This window comes from Salvelinus fontinalis, chromosome 2, assembly GCF_029448725.1.
Source record: "Salvelinus fontinalis isolate EN_2023a chromosome 2, ASM2944872v1, whole genome shotgun sequence".
Classification (NCBI taxonomy): domain Eukaryota; kingdom Metazoa; phylum Chordata; class Actinopteri; order Salmoniformes; family Salmonidae; genus Salvelinus; species Salvelinus fontinalis.
The window spans coordinates 92445328-92457029 of NC_074666.1; the positions used below are offsets into that span (position 1 = coordinate 92445328).

The 11702-nt window shown below is 42.6% G+C and overlaps 1 protein-coding gene across 3 annotated transcripts; it reads right to left on the reverse strand.

The window, feature by feature from the left end:
• Positions 1-535: 535 nt before the first annotated feature.
• Positions 536-11146, reverse strand: LOC129831818 (medium-chain acyl-CoA ligase ACSF2, mitochondrial-like). 3 transcript variants are annotated; one of them, XM_055895306.1, is made up of 7 exons: positions 11001-11146; positions 8568-8763; positions 7245-7373; positions 7099-7152; positions 6852-6970; positions 2013-2175; positions 536-670 (listed from the first exon to the last, which is right to left on the reverse strand). In XM_055895306.1, exons 1-7 carry the CDS (start codon positions 11120-11122, stop codon positions 623-625), a joined length of 831 nt encoding a protein of 276 aa, XP_055751281.1. In that variant the 5' UTR covers positions 11123-11146; the 3' UTR covers positions 536-622. The 3 variants fall into 3 exon arrangements, with proteins under 3 accessions (XP_055751281.1, XP_055751289.1, XP_055751271.1); XM_055895314.1 differs by lacking the exons at positions 536-670; positions 2013-2175 and adding an exon at positions 6230-6509; XM_055895296.1 differs by lacking the exons at positions 536-670; positions 2013-2175 and adding an exon at positions 6230-6558.
• Positions 11147-11702: the final 556 nt, after the last annotated feature.

Below are 11702 nucleotides of genomic sequence, written 5' to 3' on the forward strand. Positions count from 1 at the left end.
TTTTATCGAACAGACTGTACAACCAATTGTACATCATGATATGTGATCTTGGATAGTAAAATTCAGGTTCTTCATTTTAAACATGCCATAAAGACATCTGAAATAAATAGAACTGTAATAATGACACACGTTGGTATTTACAAATGTGTTGTTAGGCAGAGTTCCAATGCTTAGTTCCAAACCTGTATACATGGGGACACAGCAACAGGCTGACATAGAGCTCAGAGTGATGTGTTAAAGGTGGGTGACATCTGTGATGACCATCCCACTCCGTCTGCCGTCTTTCTTTTCTTTGCTCTCTTTTTCCTTATTACGATGCCGGTGGGCGGAGCCGGGAGAGTCGTCAGCGACATGGGACACACCTGGGCCCGGGTGTGTCCCAGGATAAATACACCACTTCCCCATTCATGGAGGAGACTCCATGCAGACACCTTTATAGATTTTGTTGTGGTATTTTTGTGGCCTTTTGGTTGTTTGCTTTGGCACCTTTCAACACCCCACATTTATGCATGCAAAACACTCACACTACTGAAAATTGTATTCAGTTTACTTTATTTAATAGATATATTTTGTTATTCGTTGTCTCCCTTTTGTTACGAACTTCGAGCCGGTTCGTGACACATCATAGACCATGGGATAAGCAAGCACTCCAAATGACCGTTGTAGAATTCTGGAAGAGGTGGAATAGTTAGGTTTAAGGCCAGTTTCCCAGACACAGATTAAGCCTAGGTCAAGCGGTGAATGTCAGGATACCGTGGCTTTCTCCGCCAGAAGGACATTACAGATGGTGTATTATCCATGGGTGAGTTCAAAACGGAACGTCCTCCAAACTCTGATTGGTTGGGCCTATGCCCTCCAGGCCCACCCATGGCTGTGCCCCTGCCCAGTCATGTGAAATCTATAGATTAGGGCCTAATAAATTTATTTCAATTGACTGATTTCCTTCTATGAACTGGAACTCAGTAAAATGTTGAAATGGTTGCATTTCTAGTTACAGCCCCTACTGGCTTAAACTCAGTATTCCAGTTCACAACCAACAACATTTTAAACATTAACATTGTTTCATCTTCAAATCTCTGTTTTGTGTAGGTGAGGGTAATGACACACTGTGTTGATTATAATGTATTGATATGTGTTTTGTGTGTAGGTGAGGGTAATGACACACTGTGTTGATTATAATGTATTGATATGATGTGTTTTGTGTGTAGGTGAGGGTAATGACATACTGTGTTGATGATAATGTATTGATATGATGTGTTTTGTGTGTAGGTGAGGTTAATGACACACTGTGTTGATTATAATGTATTGATATGATGTGTTTTGTGTGTAGGTGAGGGTAATGACACACTGTGTTGATGATAATGTATTGATATGTGTTTTGTGTGTAGGTGAGGGTAATGACACTGTGTTGATAATAATGTATTGATATGATGTTTTGTGTGTAGGTGAGGGTAATGACACACTGTGTTGATTAAAATGTATTGATGTGTTTTGTGTGTAGGTGAGGGTAATGACACACTGTTGATAATAATGTATTGATATGATGTGTTTTGTGTGTAGGTGAGGGTAATGACACTGTTGATAATAATGTATTGATATGATGTGTTTTGTGTGTAGGTGAGGGTAATGACATACTGTGTTGATTATAATGTATTGATATGTGTTTTGTGTGTAGGTGAGGGTAGTGACACACTGTGTTGATGATAATGTATTGATATGTGTTTTGTGTGTAGGTGAGGGTAATGACACACTGTGTTGATAATAATGTATTGATATGTGTGAGCTGTGCAGTACAGTATTACTGCTCCAGGGGGCGCTGCATTGCAGCTGATCCTGTTCTTCCATTACCCCGGGTGTGGGGATGTGTAAGGGCTGATTTCCCAGACACAGATTAAGCCTAGTCCAATGGAGATCACTATGAAAAGTGCTTCTTTGTCCAAGACTTGGCTTAATCTGTTTCCAGGAAATCAGGCGGAAAGTATTCTTCTACTTCTTTTCAACAGGATACCCACGGATGTGAACTGTATGTTGATGGGGTCGTTGAAGGACAGTTTGGTCTGCAGGTCCTGCAGCTCCTGGTGGTGCTGTCTGCTTCCAGCCTGCATCACATCCTCTACATGTACAGTCCCTGTCTGTCTGCTGTCTGTCACAATCACCATACACAGGTCTGGTAGTCTGGCAGGAGGAACACAGTCGGTTAGCCTGTCTAGCCCAGGCGTTCCGCTAGCGGAACTCCTCCCACATTCCACTGAAAAGGCAGAGCGCGAAATTCAAAAAATATTTTTTGGAAATATTTAACTTTCACACATTAACAAGTCCAATACAGCAAATGAAAGATACACATCTTGTGAATCCAGTCAACAAGTCTGATTTTTTAAAATGTTTTACAGCGAAAACAGCACGTATATTTATGTTGGCTCACCACCAAATACAAAGGACGACAGACATTTTTCACAGCACAGGTAGTATGCACAAAGCCAACCTAACTAACCAAACTAACCAAGAAACAACTTCATCAGATGACAGTCTTATAACATGTTACACAATAAATCTATGTTTTGTTGGAAAAATGTGCATATTTGAGGTATAAATCAGTTTTACATTGCAGCTACCATCAAAAATAGCACCGACGCAGCCAGAGTAATTATAGAGACTAACGTGGAATACCTAAAACTCCTCATAAAACATTTCTGAAAAATGCATCGTGTACAGCAAATGAAAGACAAGCATCTTATGAATCCAGCCAATATTTCAGATTTTTTAAATGTTTTACAGCGAAAACACAATATAGCATTATATTAGCTTACTACAATAGCCAAACACACAACCGCATTCATTCACCAAGGCACGTTAGCAATAGGCACGTTAGCGTTAGCGAATAAACCAGCAAAAGATATTAATTTTCACTAACCTTCATAAACCTTCCTCAGATGACAGTCCTATAACATCAGGTTATACATACACTTATGTTTTGTTCGAAAATGTGCATATTAGAGCTGAAATCAGTGGTTATCCATTATGCTAACGTAGCTTCTTTTTCCAGAATGTGCAGATATTTCTATTAGACTCTCACCTATTCTGACCAAATAGCTATTCATAAACATTACAAAAAAATACATGTTGTATAGGAAATGATAGATCCACTAGTTCTTAATGCAATCGCTGTGTTAGAATTCTAAAAATAACTTCATGCTTACGTTATGTCGACCGAGTGCCCAAAACCTGGGCGCAAAACTACTAGTACACAGTTCGACAGATATATGAAATAGCATCATAAAATGTTTCTTACTTTTGCTGATCTTCCATCAGAATGTTGGACAAGGGGTCCTTTGTCCAGAACAGTCGTTGTTTGGATTTAGAACATCGTTTTCCCCTCTTGAATTAGCAAGCACACTGGCTAAGTGGCTCGAAGCTCTCCTTTCTGAACAAAGGCACACAACGCAACACACCTAACGTCCCGAAAAAATTTCAATAATCTAATAAAACTATATTGAAAAAACATACTTTACGATGATATTGTGACATGTATCAAATAAAATCAAAGCCGGAGATAGTAGTCGCCCATAACGACGGCTTTTCAAAAGGCAATTCCAGGTCCATCTGCGCGCTCTCCAGAAAACAAGAAATTGATGACTCGTCGTGCCAAGATGATATATTCCACCTCAGACCAAGATAAACACTTCATTTTTTCTCTCACTTCATCTTGACATCTAGGGGAAGGTGTATGACGTGCATGTATACTCATATGTGTCATGCCCATTTATAGGCAGGCCCTTGAACAGAGCATAATTTTCAGACTTTCCACTTCCTGGTCAGAAAGTGTGCTGCCAAATGAGTTCTGTTTTACTCACAGACAAAATTCAAACGGTTTTAGAAACTAGAGTGTTTTCTATCCAATAGTAATAATAATATGCATATTGTACGAGCAAGAATAGAGTACGAGGACATTTAAATTGGGCACGTTTTTCCCCCATAGTGTAAATAGCGCCCTCTATCCTCATCAGGTTTTAATATTACAGTAACACAATGATTGTTACATTACAGTAACACAATGGCAGTTACATTACAGTAACACTGTCAATATTATTACAGTAACACAAGGTCAGTAACATTACAGTAACACAATGACAGTTACAGTGCATTTGGAAAGGATTTAGACCCCTTGACTTTTTCCCCAAAAATTTTACATCAACATTTTGTTACATTACAGCCTTATCCTAAAATTGATTTTTTTTAAATTCTTCCCCTCAACAATCTACACACAATACCCCATAATGACAAAGCAAAAACAGGTTTTTAGAAATGTTTGCACATTTATCCAAACTAAAAAACTATCCAAACTAAAAGAAATATCACATTTACATAATTATTCCGACCCTTTACTCAGTACTTTGTTGAAGCACCTTTGCCAGTGATTACAGCATCAAGTCTTCTTGGGTATGACGCTACAAGCTTGGCACACCTATATTTGGGGAGTTTCTCCCATTCTGCTCTGCAGATCCTCTCAAGCTCTGTCAGGTTGGATGGGGAGCATCGCTACACAGCTATTTTCAGGTCTCTCCAGAGATGTAAGAACGGGTTCAAGCCCGGGCTCTGGCGGGACCACTCAAGGACATTCAGAGACTTGCCCCGAAGCTACTCCTGTGTTTTCTTGCCTGTATGTTTAGGGTCATTGTCCTGTTAGAAGGTAAACCTTCACCCCAGTCTGAGATCCTGAGCTCTCTGGAGAAGGCTTTCATCAAGGATCTCTCTGTACTTTGCTCAGTTAATCTTTCCCTCGGTTCTAACTAGTCTCCAAGTCTCTGCCACTGAAAAACATCCCCACAGCATGATGCTGCCACCACTGTGCTTCACCGTAGAGATGGTGCCAGGTTTCCTCCAGATGTGATGCTTGGCATTCAGGCCAAAGAGTTCAATCTTGGTTTCATAAGACCAGAGAATCTTGTTTCTCATGGTCTGAGAGTCATTTAGGTGCATTTTGGCAAACTCCAAGCAGGCTGTCATGTGCCTTTTACTGAGGAGTGGCTTCCGTCTGGCCACTCTAACATAAAGGCCCCATTGATGGAACGCTGCAGACATGGTTGTCCTTCTGGGAGGTTCAACGATCTCCACAGAGGAACTCTAGAGCTCTGTCGGGTTCTTGGTCACGTCCCTGGCCAAGGCCCTTCTCCCCCGATTGCTCAGTTTGGCCAAGCGGCCAGCTTAAGGGAGAGTCTTGGTGGTTCCAAACTTCTTTAATTTAAGAATGATGGAGGCCACTGTGTTCTTGGGGACCCTCAATGCTGCAGACATTTTTTGGTACCCTTCCCCAGATCTGTGCCTCGACACAATCCTGTCTCAGAGCTCTATGGACAATTCCTTTGACCTCAAGGCTTGTTTTTGCTCTGACATGCATTGTCAACTGTGGGACCTTATGTAGACAGGTGTGTGCTTTTCAAAATCATGTCCAATCAATTTAATCTACCACAGGTGGACTCCAATCAAGTTGTAGAAACATCAAGGCTGATCAATGGAAACAGGATGCACCTGAGCTCAATTTCGAGTCTCATAGCAAAGGGTCTGAAACTTATGTAAATAAGGTATTTCTGTTTTTTATTTGTAACAAATGTGCAAACATTTCTAAAAAACTGTTTTCACTTTCATTATGGTGTATTGTGCGTAGATTGATGAGGATTTTATTTTTATTTTTGAATAAGGCTGTAATGTAACAAAGTAAACGGTCTGAATACTTTCCGAATGCACTGTACATTACAGTAACAGCCTTCATTAGGTCCTCTACTGTCCCGGTCTGTCACCATACACAGATAATGAGGTTCCATTTACAGTTACAGGTAAATAGACATCCTCCAGTGGTAATATTTCTTATTCAGAGTCAATCCAGCATAGTTCCTGTGTTGCCCTTTTACTGTGTTTCACATTAGCTAATAATTCTAATACACAATTTCTGATATACAGTATCACATGCCTTTTATGTTCCTGCATCAGTAAAAGCAGGAAGTGGATCACCTATGCCTCTACTTCCATTCCTTCCAATTAGACTGGTTTGGATTTGTCGCTGACCAAAATGGCTGCCATTATCATACCATTCAGGAACTTTGAGGGTTTATGACATAGCCCTTCTACTAATTTAATCGGATCTCTACTACGCCTCTAAATATGTTAGTCACAGATGTTAGTAAAACGTTTACTGTTGACAGGAGAACAAGAGGAGACAATAGGACGAGGTGGATAATTTTATAATAAGGCAGTTTAATTACATGTAAAGATATCTTAGTAAAATCTTGCAGCAAGGCTCTTTCAGTCTGACTCCTAGTGAATCATCCGGAAAAGAGGGAGTTTCCAGAATTGTTCAGTACTATATAGACAACAAGCAAAGTAGGTAGATCTGCGAGTCCGGCCTTCCGATTGGTCGATCTGGGTCTTGGGTAGTCCTGATCAGGCCTGGTGTCCACGTTCCATTGGTTCCTGAGAGTTCTTTGTCCTGAGGTCCAACCATGGGTTGGGTGTGTCTGTGTGATTGTCATGGGGGAGGGGAATTGTGGGTGCCGTGTATATGTCCTATGTGTCCAGCATATGTCCAAGAGAAAGAGGGGGTGTGTATGTGGTTCAACTTATAGGTAATGTTGAGAAGTTGTTAAAACAAGTTACCAATATCTAATATAATTTCTTACACAGACCACATATATGTTCAGGGTTCTATATCTATGACGTTAGCTCTCCTGCTAGGTACTTGTTTACTTAATGGTGCAGTAATCCAATATGTCTGTTGACTCAGTCATGATGCAGTAGTACAATATTAACATACCTGTATGTTGACTCAGTCATGGTCCAATAGTAAAATATTAACATACCTGGAGCTCCTAAAGACTCCTGACTCCGCTGTGTCCATCTCTGGGCAGATCTGTCTCAGCGTGTCACAGAACCTCTGGGTCTTAAACTGGGTGGGACACACCACAGCTTTACACTGCACCTACAGAGACAGACAGAACCTCTGGGTCTTAAACTGGGTGGGACACAGACAGCACCAGGGTCAGGATCAGCTATTCATTCAGTCAATCCAGGAAGTGTAAAACAACACGGTTCTGGACAAGAACAAACCTTCCCCAGGGTGTACTCCAGCTCCTTCAGCTGATAGGCTGGGTTTATTGACACCTGGAGAGATTAGAACAATACTTTAACATTAGGAACAATAGATCCTAACAGATAATACATATTCATTTTAGAATCTAATATCACATCTTCACCAGTATGATGCCAGCCTTGGCTGTGGCAAACTGAAACAGGATCCAGTGGTATGTGTTGGGCCCCCAGACTCCTAGTCTGTCCCCTCTCTTCAGACCCAGGGCCAGGAGACCTGCAGCAGCCTGGTCAACCTGGGGAGGAGGGAGACCATGACCCAGGTAGTAATATACAGTATGATATCCCTATATGTAAAGGCATTCTGCACTTTGTGTTTATGAGTATATGTATAAATGTAATGGAATATATTATTACAAAGCTGTTTATGTTTCTGTTGTTTTACCATGGATGACCTAGTTAGCAGGCCTCAGGGTGTTTCACCACGGATGACCTAGTTAGCAGGCCTCAGGGTGTTTCACCATGGATGACCTAGTTAGCAGGCCTCAGGGTGATTCACCATGGATGACCTAGTTAGCAGGTCTCAGGGTATTTCACCACGGATGACCTAGTTAGCAGGCCTCAGGGTGATTCACCATGGATGACCTAGTTAGCAGGCCTCAGGGTGTTTCACCACGGATGACCTAGTTAGCAGGCCTCAGGGTGTTTCACCACGGATGACCTAGTTAGCAGGCCTCAGGGTGTTTCACCACGGATGACCTAGTTAGCAGGCCTCAGGGTGTTTCACCACGGATGACCTAGTTAGCAGGCCTCAGGGTGTTTCACCACGGATGACCTAGTTAGCAGGCCTCAGGGTGTTTCACCACGGATGACCTAGTTAGCAGGCCTCAGGGTGTTTCACCACGGATGACCTAGTTAGCAGGCCTCAGGGTGTTTCACCACGGATGACCTAGTTAGCAGGCCTCAGGGTGTTTCACCACGGATGACCTAGTTAGCAGGCCTCAGGGTGTTTCACCACGGATGACCTAGTTAGCAGGCCTCAGGGTGTTTCACCACGGATGACCTAGTTAGCAGGCCTCAGGGTGTTTCACCACGGATGACCTAGTTAGCAGGCCTCAGGGTGTTTCACCACGGATGACCTAGTTAGCAGGCCTCAGGGACAGATTTTCTCTATTTCCTCCATGTTACTATCTGTCTGCTTAGATGTTTAACTAGTGGTAGTCAATAGTTTCCCAACAATACACTGACAGATAATAGTTATCTTACTATTTGGTAAACCACCACACACATAATAGTTATGTTACTTTTTGGTAAACCACCAATCAAATGCACTGACAGATAATAGTTATGTTACTATTTGGTAAACCACCAATCAAATGCACTGACAGATAGGCCTGCGGAATGTGCTTTGAACAGAGTTAATGGCCTGACAGTAATGGTCTCTAGATATGATGAAATAGATTAGAAGAGAGGGTGGATGAAAGACCTACGTCCTCCTGAAACTGGGAGAAGGTCTTACGGACTCCATCCTGCAGGAAGACCAGGGCCTCTCTGTGGGGCCAGCGGTCGGCTGCAGCCTGAAGACTCTGACCCACCGTCTGGCCCAGCAGGGCCACTGAGGAGGCCCCGTGGACGTAGCTGACGCTCTGCCCTGGGATCAGGGGGGGACTGTCCACATGGAGGGATCTGTTGAGGGACAGACGTAACATATTATAAGCCTTTATAAGACATTATAAGCCTTTATAAGACATTATAAAGGCCCAGCAGCGTCACTGAGGAGGTCCTATGGCTGTAGCTACAGCTCACATAAGTGTACTGCTTATAAAGGTGATATGCCGTGGTTATAAATGTATTATGAACGTGGAAAGATACTACGCCTTGCAAAATAGTATTCATACCCGTTGGATTTCATTCCTGTCCTGCAGCTCAGTTCAGTAGCTTTTATGTGTCTGGGGTGTTTAATACATCATCCACAGCATAATGATTAACTTGACCATGCTTAGAGGGATATCCAAGTCTGATTTGTTATTGTTGACCATCTACCAATCCCTGCTCTTCTTTATAATGCTTTCAAAAAGCTCCCTGGTCTTTGTAGTTGAATCTGTGCTTGAAATGTAATACTTGACTGAGGGACCTTCCAGATGTTGTATATCTGGGGGACAGAGGAAGGGTTAGTCAATCAAAAGTCTTGTCAATCCCTATTATTTCACACAGAGTCCATGTAACTTATTATGTGATTTGTTAAGCCACATTTTACTCCCAAACTAATTTAGGCCTGCCTTGACAAAGGGGCTGAATACTTCTGCAATGACTATATTTTAGTCATGTAATTTTTTATTACTCTTAAAAGATAAAACATGTATTCCTCCACTTTAACATTATAGTATTTTGAGTACATTGTTGACAAAAAGAATACAGTTATATCAATTTTAATTCCACTTTGTAACACTATCAAATGTGAAGAAATCCAAGGGGTATGAAGACTTTAGCAAGACAGTGTATACAGAGAGAGGTACACAGGGGGGTGGAAACAGACAGGGATCGGTTGGTGGACATTATCCATGACAAGACACTACAATACTAGAGTTAGTCAAACATCTGAAAGGAAACCCCTGACCCTAACCCGACCTCCTGTGGACCCTAACCCGACCTCCTGTGGACCCTAACCCGACCTCCTGTGGACCCTAACCCGACCTCCTGTGGACCCTAACCCGACCTCCTGTGGACCCTAACCCGACCTCCTGTGGACCCTAACCCGACCTCCTGCGGACCCTAACCCGACCTCCTGCGGACCCTAACCCGACCTCCTGCGGACCCTAACCCGACCTCCTGCGGACCCTAACCCGACCTCCTGTGGACCCTAACCCGACCTCCTGTGGACCCTAACCCGACCTCCTGTGGACCCTAACCCGACCTCCTGCGGACCCTAACCCGACCTCCTGTGGAGTTCTGTGGGCTGTGGTTTCATAGTCGACCTCTCGGCTGTTCTGTTGGGAGCCGACATAAACATCAGGCCGCTATTAGAACAAATACAGCCCACCTCACTCACTCAATATTATTCCCATCAGGTCACAGGACATGTGAAGTCTTTCAGAGGGGAAACTGGACTTATTGGATATGTGAAAAAACAAACATGTTCAGTGCCAAGACAACCACGCTGAACCCCGTTCCTTACAGCCAAGACAAAGCAGAAACTGAGCTAGACAATCCAAGTAAAAACATATTTGATTTGTAAAAAACATGTTTCTGAAAAGGAAATGTCAAAAGGAAGCATTGAAAAACATACCCTCAGTCTGAATAAGTCCAGTCACATACAGGTCCTTCAGTTTGTACTCTACAGTTGGTAATTCAGTCTAAATAAGTCCAGTCACATACAGGTCCTTCAGTTTGTACTCTACAGTTGGTAATTCAGTCTAAATAAGTCCAGTCACATACAGGTCCTTCAGTTTGTACTCTACAGTTGGTAATTCAGTCTAAATAAGTCCAGTCACATACAGGTCCTTCAGTTTGTACTCTACAGTTGGTAATTCAGTCTAAATAAGTCCAGTCACATACAGGTCCTTCAGTTTGTACTCTACAGTTGGTAATTCAGTCTAAATAAGTCCAGTCACATACAGGTCCTTCAGTTTGTACTCTACAGTTGGTAATTCAGTCTAAATAAGTCCAGTCACATACAGGTCCTTCAGTTTGTACTCTACAGTTGGTAATTCAGTCTAAATAAGTCCAGTCACATACAGGTCCTTCAGTTTGTACTCTACAGTTGGTAATTCAAAGAAAAAACATGTGGTTTGCCGAATCAGGGTGAATAAAGAGAAATGATCCAACTAGTCTGACTCTGTGGATAATCTCTGCACCCAACACCAAATTAGCTAGGCTGTGATAAGAGACTATTGTGTATAGCAATGTCAAGAGAGTTAACCTACCTACAGCACCAGAGCCAGGTTGGGTTCCCAGGTGTCTTGTGTAGTGAGGAGACCACCTGTAGAGGTTGTAACACAGCCCTTCTAGGGAACACACTGAGCTGTCTGGGGTGGTGAGTAGACATGGTCTGAGGTACCAGAAGGACAGGACAGAGCAGGAGAGAGGAGGAGACTGGAGGGACCTTTGACCGAAGGCTTCAGGAGAGAGAATCCCAATGTGTGTAGTGATATCTTTAACTCTTTAACTCTGATTGGGTATTTACAGGTTACAGGTAATGACCTGGGCTGTAGGCTATATAGCCCACAGTCATGTAGAGGCAACGGTTATAGCTGATTGGGTATTTACAGGTTACAGGTAATGACATGGGCTGTAGGCTATATAGCCCACAGTCATGTAGAGGCAACGGTTATAGCTGATTGGGTATTTACAGGTTACAGGTAATGACATGGGCTGTAGGCTATATAGCCCACAGTCATGTAGAGGCAACGGTTATAGCTGATTGGGTATTTACAGGTTACAGGTAATGACATGGGCTGTAGGCTATATAGCCCACAGTCATGTAGAGGCAACGGTTATAGCTGATTGGGTATTTACAGGTTACAGGTAATGACATAGGCTGTACGCTATATAGCCCACAGTCATGTAGAGGCAACGGTTATAGCTGATTGGGTATTTACAGGTTACAGGTAATGACATGGGCTGTA